The 27,061-nt window shown below is 42.9% G+C and overlaps 2 protein-coding genes across 2 annotated transcripts; one reads left to right on the plus strand and one right to left on the minus strand.

Moving 5' to 3' along the window:
• Nucleotides 1-551: 551 nt before the first annotated feature.
• BBS12 (Bardet-Biedl syndrome 12) lies at nucleotides 552-18,938 on the minus strand. Its single transcript, XM_062199668.1, has 2 exons — nucleotides 18,808-18,938; nucleotides 552-3,961 (listed from the first exon to the last, which is right to left on the minus strand). Exon 2 carries the CDS (start codon nucleotides 3,952-3,954, stop codon nucleotides 1,828-1,830), a length of 2,127 nt encoding a protein of 708 aa, XP_062055652.1. The 5' UTR covers nucleotides 3,955-3,961; nucleotides 18,808-18,938; the 3' UTR covers nucleotides 552-1,827.
• Nucleotides 18,939-19,177: 239 nt separating this feature from the next.
• LOC133765542 (centrin-4-like) lies at nucleotides 19,178-23,401 on the plus strand. Its single transcript, XM_062199089.1, has 5 exons — nucleotides 19,178-19,253; nucleotides 20,783-20,929; nucleotides 21,287-21,412; nucleotides 22,732-22,869; nucleotides 23,312-23,401. Exons 1-5 carry the CDS (start codon nucleotides 19,251-19,253, stop codon nucleotides 23,399-23,401), a joined length of 504 nt encoding a protein of 167 aa, XP_062055073.1. The 5' UTR covers nucleotides 19,178-19,250.
• The last annotated feature ends 3,660 nt before the right edge of the window (nucleotides 23,402-27,061 follow it).

A 27,061-nucleotide genomic window follows, 5' to 3' on the forward strand; every position in this document is an offset into this window, starting at 1 on the left:
CAGTTTAGTATACATTAGGTAAAGATTTCAACATTTTGCCCATATAGCAACATCAAGTGAAAAAACTACCATTGGATTACTAATTATAGCATTAAATAGCAATGTACAGCACATTAAAGACAGAGATCCTACATAATTTTTTTCAAATTAATTAATTTTCTATGCCATTTCCATTTTAACACCAGGTTGTTTTTTTTTTTTCCTTTTTTTTTTTCGTTTCCAATTCTCTTTATATACAGAAGATCACTTCAGTCTATAATTAGCAAAGACCTCATCAGTCTGCGCCCACACAGAAACGCAAAGTATAAAAATACTGTTTCAGTACCAGTCATAGCATCACTTGGCTTTAGACGACACATTAGGGACAGATCCCACATGGGGTGTAAGTACACAGTGACTCCTGTTGCTGACTTAACAATTTGACACTCCTGTTCATGGCGTCAGTAATCTCCCTAGGCTCTAGTCATGAGTTGCCAGGGCTATGGAAGCCTTTAGAGTTCGCTGACTTTGATCTTATTCCGATAGGGTCATAGTCAAAGTGGAGGCTCTCTCCTCCCTTCGGAGAAGGGCACCTCCTTCTTTGATGGCCCCGTTCTTTCCACTGGGATCTCACTCACAGAGATCTTTCATTCAGGTCTTTTTTTTTTTTTTTCCCATGATATCTTGGCTTTCCATGCCTGCTATACTCTCATGGGCTCTTCGGCCAGATCTGAATGCCTTGAGGGCTGATTCTGTGGCCAGAGTGTTGTTTAGGACATCTGCCATCCTATGAGTCTGCTGTGTATCCCACTTCCCATGTTGGATCTTTCTCTCCCTTTTTGATTCTATCAGTTAGTATTAGCAGATACTTGTCTTGTTTGTGTGATTTCTTTGACTCTTAGAGCTATCAGAGCTATCAATTGTGAGCTGAAATTGATCACTTGGACTAGTGCGATGGCATTGGTACATGCCATCTTGATGGGATTGTGTTGGAATCCCCTGGCACATTTCTAACTCCACCATTTGCGGCCAGTCCGATTGAGCATGTTCCAAATTGTTCATCTCCTCCCTCTCTTTTTCCAAAGCTATTCTTTACAGATTACCCAGTCTGTGGCATTTTGTTATAGCAGCCAAAAAGGACTAAGACAGTCTGCTTTAATCTTTTTTTTTTTTTCTTTTACTAAGGTCATTAAATGGCTTTTCTCTTTTCCTGCTGTTCAAATTATTGGGATTTCTATAGAACTATTAAGAGGGGACTCTTGTGGAGGCGGGGGAATGGGCCAGGGCTCTTGCCTGTTATTGGTGAAGTACTGAAAAGTATAGCCTTTTCTATGTAGCTTTTCTCTGCTTATCAAGATCAAGTTTACTTGGAAAGATTTTCTTTCTCTGTTTCTCAGAGGTCAATTATCCCTACTGTCAAGATTACATTTATTTTCAGGGATTTTACTCCCTAGATTATCCCACTGGGTCTTCTGCCAACCCCAGCCCAATACAAAAGGACATGAACTGTCAGAAAGGCTATCTACTATGGGCTCTGAGCATCCTGGTATACTTATTGTATATGCAAATCAATATGACGCTCTGGCTACTGTCTTTGCTGTGATAATAAAAGTCCTCTGTTTCTGACCAAGGTGCCTGTGTATTCTGTTGCACCCCATGAAATAGTCATAGGCTAACTTGTTAGCTCCTAAGTAGGATAAAAATCCCAGAGCCTGCACATTTATAACAACAAATGTTCTCTTCCTGGTAATACTGTAATTTTAGGCACTATAACTTGACTATTAGTAAGTACATTTATTATTAGCATTAAAAATCACAAGAGGTTATATTTCCTATTAGTTAATAATACTACAAAAATAAAAAGCCCTCTAATTCCTGTGGATTTATTTGCGTGTGTCCAAGTCCAGTAATAATTTCACTGTCTGACTGAAGTACTAACAGTACTAAATCCAGTGCTCGGCGCCATGCCTCAATCTTTGGTGTAACGATGTCATAAACTCTTGGAATGTGCTCCAGTTTATTTGAAATGCCTAAATTAAAAATGCCACTACTTAACTTACTATATTCATTTAGGACATACGATGAAGGAGAGCCTGAATCTTTGGCATTCTGTACATGATGCTGAATGAATGAGCTGGCTTCTAACTGTGATGGGTAATTGGCAGTGTTATATACAAGAGTTGAAAGGTATTTGTGCCATCCATTTGCCAAGCATTTAAGCACAGTTGGTCTATATGTTGCCAGAGACGAGGCTAACCAAGAGGAGGTATTAATAAGGCAACCTGACCAGGCATGGTTTCCTTTTTTCAGAGATTGCTCTGCAAGAATTTGAAGATGACTAAGACATAAAAATTCAACTGCACCACCTCCAAGGAATACTTTTTCCTCTTTTAGAGCGTAATACAAACGATAGGCACAAGTCCAGAACCTATCTTCTTTGGCTTGCATCTGTGCAGTGACTGGGCTAGTGAGCACTGCTGTGACCAAATTAATTCCTTCTGTTTTTAACACAACTGCCATTCTGCTGCTCCCATCTACAATATCCACAGGACTACTCCAGAAGGTCACAGAGACCCCCTCGCCCACACAGTCTTCATTCACTTGGGTGATATAAGCCACCTGTACTGCTCCTGTGGCCTCTGCGAAAGCCTGCATCACCTTGACATTCACTGACCCGATCACCAACCGCTTATTGTGTATGCACTTTTCCATTAGCTGTTCAGATACCTTTCCTTGGACCAGGAGGAGGTTCACATCAAATTGGATTAATACCTGTAACACATGATTTATCCACAGTTCTTCTGAGCTATCTTCTCGAAGCTTCACGCTATCTAAGACCGTTTTAATATTTGCAGACTTATTAAATCCTACATGGCGATAACTCTCTGTGAGGTCACCCTCAATGAGAACTAGTCGGACTGGCTGATTTTGCAATGCTTTGATCATGGTAGTAGTTGACACAGACACAAGAGTGATGTATCCCAGACAAACACATGACAAAGTTTCAGGTAAACCTGGCAGACAACAAGTGAAGATTCTTGAAATGTCAAACATAAATGGCACTGTAGGGTTGTCTTGCTGCACACATGCATTCTGAAATTGCAGCCGCATGGCTGCTTCTACTAATTTCATGCTGCTGTGATCTCCATGGCTCAAGCCCACTGCCAACTCTATCAGATCTTCACATCTGTAAGCTTTAGGAGTAGATGCACCTTGTTCTACAGATCCATCTGGTTTGTGAATCCACTGATGATCTGCCTTATTAAAGTGCCTACTGTGGATTAATACTGACTTTCTACAGCAGGTGTGTGCGAGCAGCCTGTCCTTCCGAGCTTGTGATTTGCCTTCATCATCTTCAACCTTAGCTTGAGTCTTGAAGAATTTAGGTGACTTCACAGGTGCCTCAGAAAGATTGTAAGTGCTCGGGGATTGAGAGGCAACACCTTTGAGGTCCTGCTTTTCCTGTATCAAACCAGTGTCTGAGGGGACTTGCAGAAAAGGTGACAAACTGATACTAAATGTTTCAATTCCCGAAAATGTCTTTGTGTTGTCCATGTGGTCGAATATATTGTGGACAGGTACTTGAAGGGAAACTACCTCTTCACAGCAAGAATTCAAACCTTCTGACATCACTGACACTATTATGGGAATGGGGACACCTATATGGAGACATTCTTCAACAGCATGACTCCATGCACCAACAAGAAACAAAAGAGTACTGGTTCCAGTTCTATATGTGCTATTCTGTGCTTGAACTGCTTCATTGAGAAGTTGTCCCACTGCACTGCTTAAATCCAAACTTTCAAGAAGCCGTACTGTCGAGCTGATTAACACACTTTCATGACACTGTTCATCTACAACAAACTTAGATGCTTTTACTGGGCCTAGGAAAGTTCTCCCTGTTTCTGCTAGTGACGAGAGTTGTTGCAGTCCCACGTGCCGTCTTGTGTTTATGGCCCTGTAAGCCATCACCATGAATCATCTGCAAGTAAGATGAAAATGTGGAACTTTATTCAGTATAATCCGTGGTTATAAATGCTATACAGAAAGAAATGTAACATATGGCCCTTGACTCTGAGGTACATAAAATTCCATTAAATATGTTCAATGCGATGATACAGAATAACATTAATGAAATGGGGCCACAGAGGAGGAACAGGAAGAGGAACTTAGTTCAACAAGGGAAAGGGAACACACAGGCCACAAGCAATGTTCGCAGATGGCAATCCTTGGAATGAGTACTGAAGAATACCTTAAAGGGTCGGCAAATTGAAGGAGATGGTAGTAAACTCACATCTATGTGAAAAAACACAGTGGTTTGGGGGTAATAACACATGGTTTGATTTCATGGGAATACAATGAATGTAGTGGGAGAATGTAGTAAGAGACGAAGCTCTGGAAGAGGAGAGAAGTTGGATCATGAAAGGTATTTTGTGTCATGTCAGGAGGTTAAGCTTGATCTTGGAATGGGAGCCATGGAACTGCTATAAGTGAAGACTAGAAACAATGTGATATACTTCTCAATCTAGAAGTCTGGATTTGAACTTGGCTCTACAGCTTACTACCTTTGTAGCTTTCAGCAGTTATTTAACTACTCTGCCCTTCAGTTTCCACTGGGGATAATAAAAAATTCCATTTCATGGACTTATTTTGAGGAATGGGTATAATGCTTAGAGCAGTGCCAGGTACACAGTGTTTTTTGAGTACTTTCTTATTTTCCAGTGCAAATACACTTGCGAAGACAATGATGATGGTCCAAGTACTTGTGTTCCTGCCACCCATATGGGAGACCAGGATGGAGTTCCTGGCCCCTGGCTTTGGCCTGGCCTAGACCTGGTTGTTGTGGCCATTTGGGGAGTGAACCAACAGATGGAAGATCTCAGTCCCTGTCTAGTCCTCTCTTTGTTGATCTTCCTTTCAAATAAACAAATAAATAGTTTAAACCTCTCTTCCTACTCTAAGATTACCCAAATCTCTTGCCCCATACTTACATCCAAACTAAATCTGGATGAAACCCAACTCTGTTTACTTCATGCCTTCCCTGGTAGAGAAGAAAATGGACAAAAACATCACACGAGCATGCTCCTTGGTATCATTCTAGGTTTATGATCCCAAACCTCAGGTGGTCTCTTAATACTGTCTGGCAACCCATTTTTCCTAGCACTTATCTTTTTGTACAATTTTACTTTATGGTCATTACTTTCTATATTCTATATAACAAAGTTTTGCTTGTCCCTGAGTAGAACATTTATTATTCCATTTTTTTTTCAAAAAACTATATGGTTTATGTCTATTTTAAAATTGAGGTGCACCAAGTGCATAATTTAGTGGTATTTCGTACATATACAATGTTGTACAACTACTACCTTTAATGGAACCCATAGCCATTAAGCTGTTACTCTCCATTCCATTCTTTTGGCCCCTAGCAGCTACCACTCTGCTTTCTGAATATCTGGCTTTCTTTATTATTGATATTTTATACAACATGTGACCTCTTATGTCTTTCACTTAGCATAATATTTCACACTATGCATGCCATGGTATATATCAGTACTTCATTCCTTTTTAGAGTAAAGATTCCTCTGTATATATTACATTTGGTTTATCAGTGGCTTCCATTAATGGATATTTGGGTTGTTTCCACCTTTTAGCTATTGTGAATAGTATTTCCATGAACCTTTGTGTATATGTTTGCATATGTTTTTTCAGTTCTTTCGGGTAAAGGCCTAGGAATGAAATTGTTGGATCAAGGCCAGTGCTGTGGCATAGTAGGCTAAGTCTCCATTTGCAGCGCTGGAATCCCATATAGCTGCCGGTTCTAGTCCCAGTTGCTCCTCTTCTGATCCAGCTCTCTGCTATGACCTAGGAAAGCAGCAGAAGATGGTCCAAGTGCTTGGGCCCCTGTACCCGCCTGGGAGACCAGGAAGAAGCCCTGGCTCCTGGCTTCAGATCAGCTTAGCTCTGGCCATTGAGGCCAACTGGGGAGTGAACCAGCAGATGGAAGAGCTTTCTGTCTGTCTCTCCCTCTCTCTGTCTGTAACTCTACCTCTCAGATAAATAAATTCTTTAGAAAAAAAAAAAGAAATTGTTGAATCATATGATAATTCTATGTTTAACTTTTATTTCTAATTTATTTTCATTTTTATTTGAGATTCACAGAGACAGAGATCCGATGGCTCACTTCCCAAATTCCTGCAACAGCCAAGGCTGGAGCAGATGAAGCCAGTGATCAGGCCAAAGCCAACAGCTAGAAACTCAATCTAGGTCTCCCACATGTGTGGCAGGGACCCAGGTACTTGAGTCATCACTGTTGCCTTCCAGAGTGCGCATTAGTAGGAAGCTGAATTAAAAGCAGAGTCAGACTTGACTCAGGCACTGCAGTATGGGATGCAGGCATTCCAAGTGATGTTGTAACCACTGTACCAAATTCCTGCTCCATAGGTTTAACTTTTAAAGGAAGTGATAGACTGTTTTCCATATAGCTGAACATTCCCATCAACAATGTACAAAGGTGGGTCTGGTGCTGTGGCACAGAGGGTTAAGGCACTTCCTGCAACACTGGCTTCCTATACTGAAGCACTGGTAGGCTGCCCTGCTTCCAATCCAGTTCTCTACTAGTGTGCCTAGAAAACCATGTGCATATGAGCACCATCCCCAAATGACTGGGCTCTTGCCACCCATGTGGGAGACTCAGATGAAATTCCAGGCTCCTGGCTTCAGCATAGCCCACCCTGGCTATTGAGGCCTTTTAGGGAAGGAATACCATGTGGGGATGGAAGAGCTCTCTCTTTCACATAAAATCAAAATAATAAAAATTAAAAAAAAAAAACCAATGTATGATATGAGTTTTAGTTTCTCTACATTTTTACCTTAGTAGTTTTCTAGGGCTGCCATACCAAATTATCACAATCTACTTGGTGTCTTTTTTTTTTTTTTTGACAGGCAGAGTGGACAGTGAAAGAGAGAGAGAGAAAGGTCTTCCTTTTTGCCGTTGGTTCACCCTCCAATGGCTGCCGTGGCTGGCGCGCTGCGGCCGGCGCACTGCGCTGATCCGAAGCCAGGAGCCAGGTTGCTTCTCCTGGTCTCCCATGGGGTGCAGGGCCCAAGTACTTGGGCCATCCTCCACTGCACTCCCGGGCCATAGCAGAGAGCTGGCCTGGAAGAGGGGCAACCGGGACAGAATCTGGCGCCCCAACTGGGACTAAAACCCAGTGTGCCGGCGCCACAAGGTGGAGGATTAGCCTGTTGAGCCACGGCGCCGGCCATACTTGGTGTCTTAAAACAATATATTGGCCAGTGCCACGGCTCAATAGGCTAATCCTCTGCCAGTGGCGTCAGCACCCCAGGTTCTAGTCCCGGTCGGGGCGCCAGATTCTGTCCCAGTCGTTCCTCTTCCTGTCCAGCTCTCTGCTGTGGCCTGGGAGGGCAGTGGAGGATGGCCCAAGTCCTTGGGCCCTGCACCCGCATGGGAGACCAGAAGAAGCACCTGGCTCCTGGCTTCGGATCAACGCAGTGCGCCGGCCACAGCGGCCATTGGAGGGTGAACCAACGGCAAAAAGGAAGACCTTTCTCTCCGTCTCTCTCTCACTGTCCACTCTGCCTGTCAAAAACAAAAACAAAAACAAAACAAAACAAAAAAACAAAAAACAATATATTTATTCTCTCGAGTTCCGGAGTCTAGAAGTCTGAAATCAAGATATTGGACAAGCCACACTCCCTCAAGTGGCTCTAGGAAAGAATCCTTCCTTGCCTCTTCAAGTTTCTAACTGTTCCTGGAAGACCTTGGCTTTTGTTTATGTAACTGCAATCTCTATTTCTGTTTTACATGGTCTTCTTATAATCCATTGATACTCATCATTGAATTTAGGGTCCACCCTAATCCAGTATGATGTCATCTTAACGATTTAAATCCACGAAAACCCAATTTTCAAATAAGATTACATTCTGAGATTCTGGGAGGACATGAATTTTGTGGGGGTGAATGAACACTATTCAACACATTATAATCAACACTCTGTTTTTCTAAAGTTATAGGCAGCCTAGTGGATGTGAAGTGATGTCTGATTCCAGTTTGGATTTCTTGCAGTTTCCTAATGACAAATTATGTTGGCCTTCCTCTAAGTGCTTACTGACTATTTGTATATCTTTAGAGAAATGTCCATTTACAATGGAATTGTTAGTCTTTTTGTTGTTGACTTGTTAACAGTTCTTTATACTCTGGATACCAGTCTCTTATCCAACCCCATATTCGTGGAGTCTGTACTCAAGGATTCAACCAAGCATGGATTGAAAACACTTGGGAAAAAAACTGTGCCTGCATCAAACATATGCAAAGTTTTTCTTTTCATTATTCCCTAGACAATATAGTATTAACAACTATTTGTATGGTATTTACATTGTATTGGTACTATAAGTAATTTAGAGGTGACTTTTTATTTCCATGGGGCAAGGGGTTAGAGGAGGTTATGAAACTCCCTGTTCATGGATACTGAGGGAGCACTGTACATGACTTGCAAGTGTTTTCTCTCATTTTGTAGGCATAATTTTCTTTTTGATAATGTATAGCTTTTAGTTTTCATGAAGTCTAATTTACCTGCTTTTTTGTTTTTGTTGCTCATGCTCCTGATGTCATTAAGAATCCATTATCAAATCCAAGGTCATGAAGAATTAATGCTTTCCTGGGACAGCACTGTGGCATAACGGGTTAAGCTGCCGCCTGTGATGCCAGAATCCCATATGGATGCCAATTCAAGACCTGGCTGCTCCATTTCCAATCCAGCTCCTTGCTAATGTGCCTGGGAAAACAGCAGAGGATGGTCCAAGTCCTTGGTCCCCTGCACCCAAGTCAGACTTGGAAGAAGCTCCTGGCTCCTGGCTTTGGCTTGGCTCAGCCCTGGTCATTACAACCATTTGGGGAATGAACCAGTGGATGGAGATCTCTCTCTATCTGTCTCTCCCTCTCTCTAGCTCTGCCTTTCAAATAAATAAATATATAAATCTTTTTTTTTAAAGAATCAATGTTTTCTTCAAAGAGTTTCCTAAATTCATCTCTTCTATTTTGTTTGTTGATTCACTTTTGAGTTAATTTTTGTATACGGTATGAGGTAGTGGTCCAATTTCTCTCTCTCTGCTCTTTTTTTTCTTTTTTTGCATATGGATATCCAATTGTCCCAGCACCACCTGTTGAGGAGACTATTCTTTTTGTCCATATCCCTAACATGCATATGCACATGTCTTGTTCAGGTGGTGGAGTCCTTGCTATGCTCTCCTTTCTATACTACTCTTAGGGGTGGATATTGTGGTAGAGCAGGTTAAGCTGCCACTGGCCATGGCAGCATTGCCTGTGAGCACTGGCTCAAGTCCCTGCTGCTTCACCTCTGATTCCACTCTCTGCTAATATGCCTAGGAAAGCAGAAGATGGCCCAGGTGCTTGGGCTCCTGTCATCCATGTGAAAGACCCAGATGGCGTTCCAGGTTCCCGGCTTGGGCCTGGCCCCGTCCCAGCCATTGCAGCCATTTGGGGAGTGAACCAGCAGATGGAATCTCTCTCTCTCTGTAACCTTTTTAAATTTAATTTAATTTTACTTTATTTTTTGACAGGCAGAGTGGACAGTGAGAGAGAGAGAGACAGGGAGAAAGGTCTTCCTTTACTGTTGGTTCACCCTCCAATGGCCGCTGCAGCTGGTGTGCTGCGGCCGGCGCACCACGCTGATCTGAAGCCAGGAGCCAGGTGCTTCTCCTGGTCTCCCATGCGGGTGCAGGGCCCAAGGACTTGGGCCATCCTTCACTGCACTCCCGGGCCACAGCAGTCTCTCTGTAACCTTTTCAAATAAACAAATAAATAAATTTTTATATACATATGTTATTCTTAAATCACAATATATTATTATGCAGGTAGAAAAGTCATAGAGAACTCAGGGAAAAAGGAAAAAGTCTTGGATTATTTCAATCTAATTTATATGAGAAAAGATTTCCCCATCAGAAAAGGCATGACATTATTAAAAATAAAACAATTCTACAGGGCAGCACTGTGGCACAATGAGTTAATCCTCTGCCTGCGGCATCCCATATGGATGCTGGTTCTAGTCCTGGCTGCTCCACTTCCGATCCAGCTCTCTGCTAAGGCCTGGGAAAGCAGCAGAAGATGGTCCAAGCGCTTGAGCCCTTGCTCCTGTGTGGGAGACTGGGAAGAGGCTCTAGGCTCCTGGCTCCGGATTGGCATAGCTCCAGCCGTTGGGGCCATTTGGGGAGTAAACCAGTGGATGGAAGACCTTTCTCTGTCTTTCCCTCTCACTGTCTGTAACTCTACTTAAATAAATAAATAAATCCTCTTTTAAATAACTTAATCTGTAAGCAAAAACTGTTAGCAAAGTTATCTGGGGTGGGCATTTGGTTCAATGGTAAGACAACACTTGGGACATCCACATTCCATATTGGAGTGCCTAAGTTCAAGTCCTGGCTCTGTTTTTTTTTTTTAATATTTTTTATTTGTGTGTATCTCATAAATACAACATTAGGAACATAGTTAATTCTTCCCACTGTACCCCCCCACCTACTCCCTCCCTTCTTCCTCCCTCTCCTGTTTAGTCTGGGAAAGAAAAAGAAACAGAAAGGAAGAAAAGAAGAAAGATTAGAATAAAAAAAAAAAAAACTAAACTAAGAGAACTTTTCCTTAACAGTCTAGACGAGGGCTGTTCTATGTTATTGCTTCTCAAAGGTGATTTCACTTTTTTCCCCCTTTCCTCTTTTCTCTTCCTTTCTGCCTCTTTTTTTTTTTTTTTTTAATATTTATTTGAAAGTCAGAGTTACACAGAGAGAAGGAGAGGCAGAGAGAGAGGTCTTCCATCTGCTGGTTCACTCCCCAAATAGCTGCAACAGCCAGAGCTGGGCCAATCCAAAGCCAGGAGCCAGGAGCTTCTTCTGGGTCTCCCATGCGAGTGCAGAGGCCCAAGAACTTGGGCAATCTTCCACTGCTTTCCCAGGACATAGCAGACAGTAGGATCGGAAGTGGAGCAGCAAGGTTTCAAACCAGCGCCCATATGGGATGCTGGCACTACAGGCGGCGGCTTTACCTACTAAGCCACAGCATGGTCCCCCCTTCCCTCTTTTTTCCTTTTAAAAACTTGTCTTTAAAGAACCAAAGGATGGTACATCTTTTGTGAGATCTTAAACGTAACTATAACTTATGAGACAAAATAATATCCTCCATTTAATACATTAAAAAAAAAGTGATTCTTGAGAACAAGTTTTACTATTAAGTATCATGATACAACTCTTTGGAGACAGAGGTCCTACATGGGAAGTTAGTGCACAGTGACTCTTGTTGCTTATTTAACAAATAACACTCTTATGTATGACATCAGTGATTACCCAAGGCTCTTGACATGAGTTGCCTTGGCTATGGAAGCCTTTTAAATCCACTAGCTCAACAAGACCATAAGCAAAGTGGAAGTTCTCTCCTCTCATCAAAGAAAAGTACATCCTTCTTTGGTGCTGGCTCTGTTCTTGATTGCACCTTCCTGACAATGCACACCTTGGAAAGCAGCAGGTGATGACTGCAGTATTTGGGTCCCTGCCACCCTACTGGGAAACCTGTACTGAGTTCTGGGTCCCTGATTTTGGCCTGGCCCAGCCCCAGATGTTGCAGACATTTGGGGAGTGAACCACAGGATGGAAGATGTCTGTCTCTCTTCCTTTCAAATAAAATAAAATAAATAAAATGTTTCAAATTAACAAAAAAGTATTAATGTTCACTTTTTTTCATTTTACTTGAAAGGCAGAAAGACAGAGACCAACAGAGATCTTCCATCTGTTAGTTCAACTTCTCAGATGCCCCCAACAGCTGAGACTGGGCCACGCCAAAGCCAGGATCCTGGAATGCAATTTGGATCTCTCACATGGGAGGCAGGGATCCAAGTACTTGAGGCATCATTTACTACCTCACAGGGTACACATCAGCAGGAAGCTGGACTTGGAAGCAGAGCAGAACACAGTGCTCCAAGCCGTGTCTTAATCACTGTATCAAATGCTTACCCCAAAAAACCATTCAAGAAAGATTTGTTTCAGCATTTGAAGAAACTATTCCAAGTTTGAAAAGCAAATTTTTTAAGGAAAAATGTCTCAATATTCCTAACTTTGGAGGGAGCTCCTAAATTATTACTTTAAAGAGGTTACAATTGGTTATAATTAATATAAAATAAAAACTCAAAATGAGAATCCCACATCTTAAGAGACTGGGTATAAAAAGGCAAAGACAATGATAGAAATAGCAAAATGGAAAACTTCCAAGATGATAAGTACTTCTGTCAATGTTTCTTGGCATAGCACTGACATAATCTACTTCTTGTCTTGCTATGCATCAGCACCAGTATTTTCCACAAACAGTTCTTCTTTCACTACTTACTAGCTTAATGTTTCTTTAACTTGCTAAGTGTGTAATGGAAGAGCAGAGTCAGACTACTTAACTGGGATTAGACATCAGAAGTTTTCTTTTCCTAAGATCATGTCTAGTCTTGTCTAAGGTACTTGGTTTAAATACGAAGACAAGCAATGTTTTCTAGGAGCTGCCTTTAAAAATAATCAATATTTTCTAACAGTTATGATATTAGCATTTTCATCATCAAAATCAACAGTTTGTTCATCTTTTGTCTATTCCTTTAATAGAAGTCTAATCACATCACTCCATTATTTTTTAATTTTTAAATTTATTAATTTTAAATATTTATTTATTTATTTGAAGGCAGAGTTAGAGGCAGAGGCAGAGAGAGAGATATCGATCTTCCATCCACTGGCTCAAATGGCTGCAATGGCAGGAGCTGTGGTGATCTGAAGCCAAGAGCCAGAGCCTCTTCCCAGTCTCCCTGTGGGTACAGAAGCCCAAGCACTTGGGCTATACTCTGTCACCTTCCCTGGCACATTTAGCAGGGAGCTAAATCAGAAGTCGAGCAGCTGGAACTTGAACTGGTGCCCACATGGGATGTTGGCTTCTATGCCACATCAGCCCCAATTTTTTTTTTTTAAGGATTTACTTTATTTATTTGAAAGGTAGAGTTACAGAGAGTGGGAGGAGGGAGAGAGAGAGAGAAATCTTCCATCCTCTGGTTTACTCCCCAAATGGCCACAACAGCCAGGGCTGGGCCAGGCCAAAGCCAGGAGCTTCATCCAGGTCTCCCACATGGGTGCAGGGGTTGAAGTACTTGGGCCATCTTCCACTGCTTTCCCAGACACATTAGCAGGGAGCTGGATCAAAAGTAGTATAGCCAGGACTTGAACTGGCACCCATATGGGATGCCGGCATTCCTGGCAGCAGCTTTACCCCACAATGCCAGTCCACACTCCATTATTTAAAAGCCTCTGATTCAGAAAATAACCTCAGACTTTTATCTGAAGTCTCTTTGAAAAATGAACTCAGATCCTCTCACTCCTATGTTTGAAATCTTGCAAAGCCTCCCCACTTTCACTCAGAGTAAAAGTCAAGAAATCCTTAAGATGCCCTAACAATCTGCATCCACTGCCTCTGTCTCTTACTGCTCTACTCCTTGATCGCTTTGGCTCCCTGCCTTAAAGCTGTTTCTATTCTACTGGTTCCCTCTTTCTGGAATGCTCTTCACCTAAGAACCTATTGCCTCATCACCTCCAAACATTTTCTCCAAGTTTCCCCTTTCAATGAAGCCTACCCTGAACACCACAACTACTTTTCCCCCTTACATGCCAAATTTCCTTTATCTTCTCTGCTTTCTTTTATTATATAACTTATCATCTTATATAATAGTTCATAGTTTGCTTATTTGCTTACTATCTGGACTACCTTTCTCTGTTGGAATATAATTTCCAGGTGGGAAACTTTAGTCATTGAGGTATCCCAAGTAAACAGAATATTGCCTGACACAGTGCAGGCACTCAACAAATATTTAATGAATGAAGAATGACTGGTTTTGGGGCCGGCGCTGTGGTGTAGTGGGTAAAGCCCCTGCCTGCAGTGCCGGCATTCCATATGGGCACCGGTTCAGGTCCTGGCTGCTCCACTTCCGATCCAGCTCTCTGCTGTGGCCTGGGAAAGCAGCGGAAGATGGCCCAAGTCCTTGGGCCTCTGCACCCGAGTGGGAGACCTGGAAGATGCTCCTGGCTTCAGATCAGCACAGCTCTGGCCGTTGCAGCCAATTGGGGAGTGAACCAGCGGATGGAAGATCTCTCTCTCTCTGCCTCTCCTTCTCTGCGTGTAGCCCTTTCAAATAAATAAATAAATGTTAAAAAAAAAAATGACTGGTTTTATCTGTACATTACTCCAAATTTACGTACGAAATTGCAACAAGATAAAAGAGATATCATTGTATTCCTTCAGTTGGAACACAAAGTTCAAGCACCTTTGGAGCTGACATGATTCCTATTTGGCACTGCCTTCTTTGAGGCCCCTTAACTGCTTTCAAAGAGAATCCTCCTTCACAGTTGTCAGAATTCTCTGAAAGAGTACAAACCTAATCAGAGTACTCCACTGCCAAAAATATTTATCTTAGAACATGGAGTCTTTTTTTTTTTTCCTGACAGGCAGGGTTAGAGAGAGAGAGACAGAGAGAAAAGTCTTCCTTTTCCATTGGTTCACCCCTCAAATGGCTGCTACAGCTGGTGTGCTGCGGCCGGCGCGCTGCGCCGATCCAAAGCCAGGAGCCAGGTGCTTCTCCTGGTCTCCCTTGGGGTGCAGGGCCCAAGGACCTGGGCCATCCTCCACTGCCTTCCCGGGCCACAGCAGAGAGCTGGCCTGGAAGAGGGACAACCGGGACAGAATCCGGCACCTCAACCGGGACTAGAACCTGGAGTGCCGGCGCCACAGGCGGGGGACTAGCCAAGTGAGCTGCGGCGCTGGCCCAGAACATAGAGTCTTTACTCCTTAGCTTGTTCTATAATCTTACCTTGATTTTATAATACTCATCTTCCACCTTTCCCTATAAACCTCATGATCTTGCCATTTTAGAATGTATCATTTCTCTTACCTTTGCACATACTATGCTGATTTGCATATACTTTGCTTTCTTCAGCTCCATGAGTGGTATCTATCTTCTACAAACCAAGGCAGATGCCACGTTTTCCACAGTCTACTATGGCCCAGGGAGTAGTCCTAACTTTCCGTGCTCCTGAAGCACTTTCTTTCTTTTCTTTTTTTTTTTTTTTAAGAGATTTATTTATTTGAAAGTCAGTGTTACAGAGACAGACAGACAAGAGAGAGAGAGAGGGCTTCCATCCGATGGTTCACTCCCCAATTGGCCACAATGGCCAGAGCTGCACTGATCTGAAGCCAGGAGCCAGGAGCTTCTTCTGGGTTTCCCACATGGGTGCAGGCCCAATTGGGTCATCTTCAGCTGCCTTCCCAGACCGTCAGCAGGGAGCTGGATCAGAAGGGTAGTAGCCGGGATTGGAACCAGTACCCATATGGGATGCCAGCGCCACCAGTCCCTATGCTTGTGTCTAACTCCCCAGATTACCTGTGGGTTCCTTGGTTTTTATTCATCTTTTATTTACAATCTTTTAAAAAATTAATTAACTAATTAGTAGAGAGGCAGAGAGAGATCTCCCATACTAGTTCACCTCCCCAGATGTGTCCACCATCAGCTGGGCAGGGCCAGGCTGAAGCCAGGAGCTGGGAACTCAATGTAGGTCTTCCAAATGGGTGGCAGGGATCCAACTACTTGAGCCATCCTTGCTTCCTCCCAGGATGGACATTAGCAGAAACTGGAATCAGAAGCCGAGGTGTGACTGGTGATACAGGATGTGGGAATCTTAACTGCTATGCCAAATGCTTGCTCCCTCAGTGTTATGATCTATATTTGATTTCTTTCAAATTCACCCACTAGCTGGCTTAGAGCACGACTTGTAGAAAGCATTAAATAGATTAAGAATACCTGGATTTAATATTATCCTAGATTATTACCAGTGTCCTACAGTATAATTAGATTAGTAACAACTATCTTTCTTTTTTCTTTTTCTTAAAGATTTATTCACTTATTTGAAAGGCAGAGTTTCAGAGAGGCAGAGGAAGACAGAGAGAGAAAGAGAAAATCTTCCATCTGCTGGTTCACTCCCCGGATGGCTACAACGGCCAGAGCTGCACCGATCCAAAGCCAGGAACCTGCAGCTTCCACCAGGTCTCCCATGCAGGTGCAGGGTAACTTGGGCCATCTTCTGTTGCTTTCCCAGGCCACAGCAGAGAGCTGGATCAGAAGTGGAGCAGCAGGGACTCGAACTGGCGCCCATACGGGATGTCGGCACTGCAGGTGGTGCTATACCTGCTATGCCACAGTGCTGGCCCCACAGTTATGTTTCTTTTCTTTTTTTTAAACCATCTGATAACTTTACCTTTTTCATGTTAAGGTGACATTAACACCAGGAGACAGACTCAATGTAGTTCATAGGTACAATTCTAAGAATATAATGACATTCCCTTCTTCCCTCCTTCCCAGCAACAGCTATTTTTCAACACTGAGCACATCCTACACAAAGCCTGGAAAATGGAATCTGAGCCTATGATTAAAAAACAAAACACTTTATCTATCTGATAATATAACAAATATAAAAGTCTAAATGATAGTGATGTAAAAATAGGTTAACATTCATCCTTTTAATTGCTATTACATTAGACTTGGTCCAAAAGAGCTTACACATTAAACTAGGCTCGGTATATACTTGGTTATTATTTCTGGGTCTCAGAAATTCCTTTAAATATAGTATTAAAGATGAAGTATACAACCTTGAAACTGATCAAGAGCAATTTTCTAAGTGATAAAAATGGCCTTAGAAATCAATATACTTTGTGATTTAACATTTGATTCACACAATATCTTTTTTTTTTTTTTTTTTTTTTTTGGACAGGCAGAGTTAGACAGTGAGAGAGAGACAGACAGTGAGAAAGGTGCTCCTTTTCCGTTGGTTCACTCCCCAAATGGCCAGTACAGCTGGCACTCCGCCGATCCGAAGCAGGAGCCAGGTGCTTCTCCTGGTCTCCCATGTAGTTGCAGGGCCCGAGCACTTGGGCCATCCTCCACTGCACTCCTGGGCCATAGCAGAGAGCTGGCCTGGAAGAGGGGCAACCGGGACAGAATTCGGCGCCCCAACCGGGACTAGAACCCAGGGTGCTGGCGCCGCAGGCAGAGGATAGCCAAGTGAGTCGCGGCGCCGGGCCATACAATATCTTGACTTTGTCATTTTAATTCCTACTGGGAAAACTTTATATGTGAAAAAAAATCTCACTTATTAGAACAACCCTACCTATTTTCAGAAATCTTATGTTTTTTTTATTTTATTTTATTTTTTTTATTTTTGACAGGCAGAGTGGACAGTGAGAGAGAGAGACAGAGAGAAAGGTCTTCCTTTTGCCGTTGGTTCACCCTCCAATGGCCGCTGCGGCCAGCGCACCGCGCTGATCCGATGGCAGGAGCCAGGTGCTTCTCCTGGTCTCCCATGGGGTGCAGAGCCCAAGGACTTGGGCCATCCTCCACTGCACTCCCGGGCCACAGCAGAGAGCTGGCCTGGAAGAGGGGCAACCGGGACAGGATCGGTGCCCCGACCGGGACTAGAACCCGGTGTGCCGGTGCCGCAAGGCGGAGGATTAGCCTAGTGAGCCGCGGTGCCGGCCCCTATTTTCAGAAATCTAATGAGATGTTTTATCAACAATTACAATGCTTGGGATACAATATGAACAAAACAGGATGATACCTTTGGAGAATCTATCAGGTTTCCACTTAGTAAAGCAAGAAAAGTGATTTGGTAGACTGTTTCAAGAATATACAATATGGGGCCGGCTCTGAGGCGAAGTGGGAAAGGCTGCCACCTGCAGCGCCGGCATCCCATATGGGCGCCGATTTGAGTCTCAGCTGCCTCACTTCTGACCCAGCTCTCTGCGAAGGTCTGGGAAAGCAGTGGAAGATGGTCTAAGTGCTTGGGCATGGGAGATCTGGAAGAAGCTCCTGGCTCCTGGCTTCAGATCGGCCCAACTCTGGCCGGTGCGGTCATTTGGAGAGTGAACCAACAAATGGAAGACTTCTCTCCCTGCCTCTGCCTCTCTGTAATTCTGCCTTTTAAATAAATAAATAAATCTTTAAAAAAATACAGTATGATGTTTAGAAAACATTTGCTCAACGGAAGGCACTGCAGGAGGCATAAAAGGCCCCCTGATGTGTAAGTAACTGTTACAAGACTGGCATCCTTTCATTCCTACCAGGCTATCAGTGGACCACTCAACCCTTCTCCCCCACCCTCTCAGCTGCTTCCCGGCCAAGTTCAGAGTGGGCGGGGCCCCCAAGTCTGATCCTCGGCACAAGGATTTGTTCTCGTTTCCAGCAGTTACACAGGTGTTAACTGTCGGCCATTACTGAGCTATCCGGATTATCTGATTCCAGAGTACGGATCTGTGCTTGCTGTGGGGGCTCAGCCGGGCTGGTGTCGCGGCTCTAACCAGTGGAGCGGAAGCCCCACCCCGACCACACTACAGCACAGGTAAGGCTCCTTCCTGTGCAGTGATGCTTCTCGTGCATCCTGAGATCCATCTTATCCCACACCCACTTCCTCCAGTCTCACCAGGGCTCCATACCCCTCCTAGTCACACATTTGGGAGCCTCCCATGCCAGACTCCCTGAACCAGGGAAGAGGCCAACGGCTAAGCCCCAGGCACTGTGGAGGCTGAGGAATATCTGGCGACGCAAAGAAAGCGCAGTCCCTTACACCTCTATGGCTCTCAGGCGGACACTGGCCCAGTACTCCCAGGCCCGAGGAGGCCAGAAAAGCAAACAAGGACGCCGCACGTCTTAGCCAGTGACTTGGTGAAAGCACTTCGCTACTAACCTCGCTCCTGCTCCATTCCATGAGGGGATAAAGTGGTTGGCTTGCCACACTGCAGACTCTGTCGTGAACGGGACTGACACCAAAACGCCGGGATGAAGGCGCGCCCTTTCCCGGAGGCAGTTTGCGCATGTGCGAAGGGGGAGACCTAGCGGCGTGGTTGGCCGTCGCTAGGAAACCCGGCAGGGGAACGTTCCGCTCCGCTCTGGGGCGGGCCGGGAAGGGCTGGAGTCGCTATTGGTAGAGAGAGGGGGAGGGCCTCAAGGCCATCTTTGCTTTTCATTGGGTAAAGTGGATGTCAATCAGTAGGGCCTGGTGGGCGGGGCTGCAGGAGAGTTCTTGACAGCGGCCTTAGCAACGGCTTCCTAGTGTGGGAGACGGAGGTTGTGGTTAGTGCTGCGGGCGGGTGAGGCCGGAGGCTCTAGCCAAAGGTGCAGGTTGGGGACATGGTGAGTACAAAGCTATAGCCTTCTGCTGCGGTTGGAGCTAGGACTGAGATGGAAGCCCTTTCCCCCCAACAGCAAGGAAGGGATTTTGTTTAGTTCATGAAATGTGTTAAAAGCTTGCGTTTCACGGTACCCCCCACCTTATGCCAGCAAATGGGAAGATCATTTTCCGTGACTCCTGACACAGAAAGGCGGCTCTCAGGTTAGCATTTTCCTCCATCAACCCCGTCAACCGCTACAGTATCAACACTCTACAGTAGGTTCAGGAACCGCTCTTTCGCCAGAGAGGAACTGAATAAAGAGAATAAGATGCTTCAAAACTGTTGAAGGCTCTGGGGTGCAGGCTAGACGGGGCCTGCAGGAACCTCAGGCCGCAGAACAAACTGGCCAGGGGTGCTCCTGACTCGCCTGCTGTTGGGAAGGGAGGATTCGGGTGGCTGCGACTGGAAGAGTTCAGCAGAAGCTCACACCAGCAGTATCTGCAGTCCAGGAACTGAGAGGTAGAACTGGCAACTCAGACCCACAGAGAAACACAGAGTCCACCACGGATCCTTAACCCCAAGCTGGAGACAAGATACGGAAATAAGGTGGCAGAAGAATTCAAGGGATAACTCTGTGCCCTTGCTTGCTTGAAAATAGCAAATAGCAGGAATTTGAGTTCCACCTTCCAGAAATCAGGTGGATAGCTATAGTTAGCCCAATATCCTTTTTCCCCCTTGAATTTATTTAGAGAGAGAGAGAGAGAGAGAGAGCCTCCATGTGCTGGTTCACTCCCCAAGTGGCCAAAAGACTAGGAGCCCGGAACTCCATTGGAGTCTCCCACATGGGTGACAGGGAACCAAGCACTTGGGCTATTGTGTGCTGCTTTCCCAGGTACACTAGCAGGGATCTGGATGGGAAGTGGAGCAGCTGGGACTCAAACCCATGCTATATGGGCTGCCAGCATGGCAGACAGTGTCTTAACCTGCTAAACTACAACACTAGCAGCCCAACACTCTTATCCTGATCCATGGGATAACTTTTCCCTGCGAAAACGTAGTTTTCACTTTTTGGCCCATGTAGTTTGGGACAGCATGGTAGAAGAAAGTTAGGAAGGACACTGTGTTCCAATGAAGCATATCAACAAAATAAGAACATTTTATTATGATACAAACAGGCATATATGAAAGTAAATATTCCTTAGACAACTGTTTTTCAGATGTACCAAGCAAGGCTTTCTGTATTCTGACATGACAGCATCCTCTGTTCTAGCAAGTATTCCTTTGCCTCTTCTCCCTCTCAAAAAGGTCTTAATTTTACGGAAAATTCTAAGTGGTGAAAAAGAACCAGGCATTCCACCAAGACATTAATAATTCTCAAAAGCACAAGTATTCACAAGGGAAGACAAGGAATATTGTACAGGATTATTTAGTAGGAAATGGCATACTTGAATATGTTTATCTGTTAGAGTTTAGACCATTATCAATTATTCTGGTTCTGGTAACTTTGTCCGGTTGTATTGTTTCTTTCACCCGTATGCATGTGTATTACAGGCATCCGGCTATGGCACATACTCAGACGAATGGAAGAGAAGAGCAGCAAAAATTGAATTGAATGAAATTCAAAAGCAACAGATTAAAGATGTCTTTGATTTATTTGATGCTGATGGGTCTGGAACCATAGATATGAAACAACTTAAGGTTCTTTAATTATTTCCAATTCTAAAGCATGTAAAAATCATATTATTTATTTGTGGCAATCATTAAAGCTTTAATAGTCATCTTCTGAAAGTTTGATATAAAAGATCTTTAGCCCTAGACTTGCCTTGGATAAACAAAACAATATCTTGTTATGCATTTTAGTTGTGTTTTATAAAGGAGTAGGCCAAAGCCCAGGGTGTAACAATGATATACCTTGTGGCACAGTAGGATTGGAACCGAGGACTGCTGACCTGGTTGTCCAGGTTTATGCTCAGTCTGTGGATAAAAAGAGAGATAGGTTATTAATTAGTAGGTAGTTACAAAGATTTATTAAAATTTATTTCCTTCTTATTTCAGATTGTAATTCAGACCTTTGGATTTGAACTAAAAGCAGAAGAAATTAAACAAATATCTGAGCTCATCAAGGGAGGAATTGACACCATTGGTTTTGAAGACTTTTCTGCTATTATGAGTGTAAAAATGGTATTGTTATGATTTTCAAAGTAATATAAGCAATAATAGCTTTCTATATTTTGGAGCTGGGGCAATCAGGTTTCACTGAGGAGGAATTGGAACTCTGTCTTTATGGATGAGTGAAATTTACATAGACAGGAATAGCAAGATTAAAGATGTAGTGAGAAGTCTGGTGTGGAGGAAGGGGTTTTCAGGACATGTGGAGATTATATGGCATGATAGAGAGAAAGGAGCCTGAATTTTGAAGCCTTGTGTTCAATATACATATATTAAGCACCTATTTTTGCCAGGTCCTTTTCTAAGGAACATTGAGTAGGACAACCTTCCTGTGCTCTTGGATCTTACCATTTTTGGTAATAAATCTGAATTACTAGGACTCACAAGGGATGCACTCTTTCTTTTTTCAAAATTATTATTTGTTTTTTTAAATTTATTTTTTAAGGATACAAATTTCATAAGTAAAACTTTAGGAATATAGTTATTCTTCTCACCATACCTGCCCTCCCACCCACACTCCAACCCCACCTCCTCCTCCCTCCCTTTGCCAGTCCCATTCTCCATTAAGATTCATTTTCAATGAACTTTGTACACAGAAGGCCAACTCTATACTAAGTAAAGATTTCAACAATTTTCACACACACACACACACAACTGCTTGAGAACTAGTTTTAAGTTAACTCTCAATACAACTCAGTAGGAACAAAGGCCCTGCATGGGGAGTTAGTGCAGTGACTCCTGTTATTAATTTAACAATTAACACTTATGTATGAAGTCAGTGATCACCCGAGGCTCTTGACATGAGCTGCCTAGGCTATGTAAGCCTCTCAGTCCACAAACTCCGTATTTGGACAAGGCCATAAGCAAAGTGGAAGTTCTCTCCTCCCTTTAGAGGAAAGTACACCTTTCTTTGATGGCCACTTTTTTCCACTGGGGTCTCACTCACAGAGATCCTTCATGCAGAATATTTTTTGCCACAGTGTCTTGGCTTTCTGTGCCTGAAATTCTCTCATGGGCTTTTCAGACAGACCAGGAAGCCTTAAGGGCTGATTCTGAGGTCAGAGTGTTAAAATGATCATCATTTGATGAGTCTGCTGTGTGGACTCATATGCATTCTCTTAACTATTCTGTGTGTCTCCCATTTCAATAAACCTGGTGTTTAAATAGCTTGAAGGGGAAATGTGAGTGCGTTGGAATAATTGCTAAAAGTCTAAGCAATAAATAAAACCAGAATTCAGCTTCCTGGTTACTCTTGACCTCAAAGACAGTGTAAGTCCATCTTGATAGATTAAACAAATGAAAGGCTAATGACAATTGTTTTTTATTTAAAGAGTGAAAAGGATGATAAAGAAGAAATGTTGAAGGCTTTCAAATTATTTGATGATGATAATACAGGGTACATAACACTAAACACTATCAAGAGGGTCGCCAAGGAATTAGGGGAAAATTTAACAGATGATGAACTTAAGGTAAATTTTGTTTATTCTTATAATTTATATAATTTTAACTTTAGCTTATATGTACTCATACATATAAGAAAACTTGGTTTTATTTTTATATTTAAATGTTAATGTATATCATTATTCATTAAAAATTTTAAAAATTTATTTGAGAGAGAGAGGGAAAGAGAGAGTGATTTCTCAAATGCTGGTTCACTGCCAAATGCCTACAATGGCTGGGGCTGTGTCGGGGCCAGAGCCAGGTGCCAGGAACATAACCCAGGTGTCCCACATGGGTGTCAGGAACCCAATTATCTGAGCCATCACGACTCCATATTTAGAATTAGGACCCAGAGTCATGAATTGAACCCAGGCACTCTGACATGAGATCAGAGCATATTAACTGCTAGGCTAAATACTCACTGCTAATTAATAAAACAAACATTTCAAATATCTACATTTTGTTTTACAGGAAATGTTTGATGAAGCTGATAATGATAGAGATGGAGGAATTAATGAGGAAGAATTTTTGAGAATGATGAAGAAGACTGCTCTTTATTAATACCATTGCTTTCTCTGCAAAGTTATCAACAAATTTGTATTTGTTATATAGTTCAATAATTTAATATCTCAATCTATTCATTTTCAAATTTTAGTTTATATACACACAAATTGGTCTCTTGATGTCTAGTCCATGTGAGAAATTGCACATATCTACTAACTGTTGTTAAATCTGTAGCATCAGAAGCAATGTAATAACTTCTTTGAACCATGAATCCAAGAACAGTATTAATTCTGTATTTTAGAGCCTCAGATTCTAAGACTTCAAAATTTTAATGGTCTTGATGAAGTTGGATTCATATCCAAATGAATTTAAGAAGCAAACCATCACTTTCTCTATTATTTTCTTTTTGTGGAATTAAATATGAACATTTGTTTTAATCATCTTTCAAATACATAAAATATTAAATAAAACAAATATTAAATAAATATTATTTGCTAAGCTTCTTATTATTGCTGTAGTTTGAATGTGTCCCCTCCAAAATTCAGGTGTCAATGTGATAGCATTAAGAGGTAGAAACTTTTGGAGGTAATTAGGTCATTAGGGCTGCTGTCTCCTTAATGAGATCAAGGTTTTTTTTACTTATTTCTTTATTTTTAAATTTTATTTTTATTTATTTGAAAAGCAGAAAGACATAGACAAAGAGAAATCTATCCATTGGCTCATTACTCAAGTGTCTACAACAATGGGCATTGAGACCTGAACTCAATCCAGGTCTCTCACATGGTGGCAGGGACCTAAGAACTTGAGTCATCACTTGCTGCCTCCAGGAGTGTGCATTAACAGGAAGCTGGAAATTGAAGTGGAGCCAGGACTTGCTCTCTAAAACTCTGATATGGAATATGGGTGTCCCAGGTAGTGTCTTAACTACCAAATGCCCATACCAAGTTCTTTTATTTTTTTCTTTTATTTTTTTGACAGGCAGAGTTAAACAGTGATAGAGAGAGACAGAGAGAAAGGTCTTCCTTTTTCCGTTGGTTCATCCCCCAAGTGGCCACTGTGGCCGGCGTGTTGCGGCTGGCGCGCTACACCAATCTGAAGCCAGGAGCCAGGTGCTTCTCCTGGTCTCCCATGCAGGTGCAGGGCCCAAGCACTTGGGCCATCCTCCACTGCTCTCCTGGGCCACAGCAGAGAGCTGGACTGGAAGAAGAGCAACCGGGACAGAATCTGGTGCCCCAACTGGGGCTAGAACCCAGGGTGCCGGCACCGCAGGTGGAGGATTAGCCTAGTGAGCTGTGGTGCTGGCCTATTTTTTGGTTTTATGTGGTGACTCTTACCCTTCTACTTTCTTCTTATGGGAGAAAGCAGTTACAAGGCCTTCCCCAGATCAAATGCTGGTGCCTTGATCCATGATTTCTCAGCCTAAATGGCAGAGAAGAGGGTGGGGATAGATACTTACATCCTCTGGTTCACTCCCCCAAATGGCTGCAACAGCCAGGACTGGGACAGGGGGAAGCCAGGAGCCTGGTCTTCCACATGGGAAGCAGAGATCCCAGTACTTGGGACATTCTCCACTGCCTCCTCAGGCACAGTATCAAGAAGCTGGATTGGAAGCAGAGCACCTGGGATTCAAACTGGCAATGCGATGCTGAGATTGCAAGCAGTGGCTTCCCCTGTGCGCCCTATTAGCCCCTAGCAAGTCAACATTTCAGGGTTCCAGCACCCAGCCTTTGATCCATCCTAGCTGCTGCTAGGTAGGGTGGAGACAAACTGACCCCATTGAGTCCTCCCTAAATTATAGATCCTTGAGCAAAATAAATGCAGCAGTGTTTTAGACTAGTCCATTTTGGGGTGGTTAGTTAAGTACCAGTAGAATACAACACGTAACTTCAAATTATTACAGCTCATCTTCAACCACTTTTGGCAGCTTCCTATAATCGGAAGACTTTAACAATAGTTTTTCTCCACTTGTCTCTCATCTCTTGTACTACTGTCTATATTTTACTTCTATATTTATGCAAATGCCAATAAAATGTAATCTTTATCTTTATAAAGCACTCCATATCCAATTGGAGCATAACATGTTATCCTTTCTGGTGCCCTTCATTCCTTTAGGCAGGGCTGTGCTCCCTCCCAGAGTCATGTTTTTCAGCCTGAAAAACGTTTTAGTTTTTGTTGTGGTGAAGATCTGCTAGTGATAAAAGCTCTCAGCTTTTGTTTGTCTGAAAAGGCCTTAATTTTTGCCTTCGTTTTGAATCATATTTTTACTAGGCATAGAATTCTAGTTGTGAAGGTAGGAAGGCTTTCATTTCATGGATCATTTTGAGGTCATTCCATTATGTTCTGATTTTCATGCCTCTTTGGCGGTCATGTGTCGTGTTTCTCACCCCACCTCCACCATAAACGCTTTTAAGATTTTTCTGTTTGTCTTGGTTTATTAGCAACTTAACTATTTGATGTCCTCAGGTGTGGTTTTCTTTATGCTTGATTCTACACAAGTCTCACTGAGTGTCTTGATTTTGTGGTTTGATGTCTTTAAGCAACTTTGCAACATTTTTAGTTGGTGTGTCTTCAAATGTTATTTTTGAACTATCACATCCTCTCTATTTCTAAGATTCCAATTACAAACATGTTAGACTTCATCACTATTCTTCATATATCTCCCACACAGCCTTTGTATTTTCTTTTTTTCAAAAAATTTTATTTATTTGAAAGAGAGAGAGGGAATCTTCCATCCACTGGTTCACTCCCAAAATGCCTACAACAGCTCAGCTGAGCCAGGTGCGAGCCAGGTGTAAACCAGGAGTCTGGAGCTCATCCCAGGTTTCCCACAAAGGTGCCAGGAAGCCAGGGACTTCAGCCATCACCAGCGGCATCCCAGGTGTGCATTAGCAGAAAGCTGGAATCAGAAGTGGAGATGGTACCTGAACCTGGGCACTGTGATAGGAGATCCCAGCGTTCCAAGTGGTGATCTTCACTGCTGTGGCATGTCTACTCCCGTCTTCTGTATTTCCTTTTTCCCTGTGCTAGACACAGTTTACTGCCTTGTTGAAATTATCAATACTTCCCCTGATTTTATTGAACACAATGATTATCTTTATAGTTAAATCCCTCCTTTATGAATTCAGTATCTTAATTATCTCTTGTCATCCTCTTAAAATTGTGGCTTTTCGTTATTTGGGTCTATTTTTTAGCCAGATACTATAGATTAAAAAAATTGGAGAGTCTATGAATCCTGTTATATTCTTATAAATAAGGTTTTCTTTCCACAGGGAGATAAAATACGGGTACAGGAGGATCATTTTCATTCTTTTGAGGGATGGTTTTAGTCATTATTAAGGCTTTTCTGTTTGGGATTTGTCCTTACTCCTATGACATTTCTCAACTGAAATCCTGCCATCATGCCACCCCCACCCTCTGCATCATGCCTGGTCTTGAACTCAAATTTTTGTGTATGTAGCATGGACAGCTGCTTAATCACACTTTTGCTCAACTTGTTCTCCTAGATCTTATTTTCTGTTGGGTTTTGTGGCGTCGCCCCCTGGGCATAGTTAGCCAGTGGCCTGAAAGGGCAGTAGACGTGGACAGTTTTTCCTCTCCCTTCACCTTGATTCCCTGCTCTTTCCTCTGTTCCTCTCAAGCCCTCACTACCTTGGCAGCACTCGGCTCCAGTCTGTTCCTCCTCAGCATATTAAGATTGCCGCTTGGGCCTATTTGCCT

The sequence above is a fragment of the Lepus europaeus genome, chromosome 8 (assembly GCF_033115175.1).
Source record: "Lepus europaeus isolate LE1 chromosome 8, mLepTim1.pri, whole genome shotgun sequence".
NCBI classification, from domain to species: domain Eukaryota; kingdom Metazoa; phylum Chordata; class Mammalia; order Lagomorpha; family Leporidae; genus Lepus; species Lepus europaeus.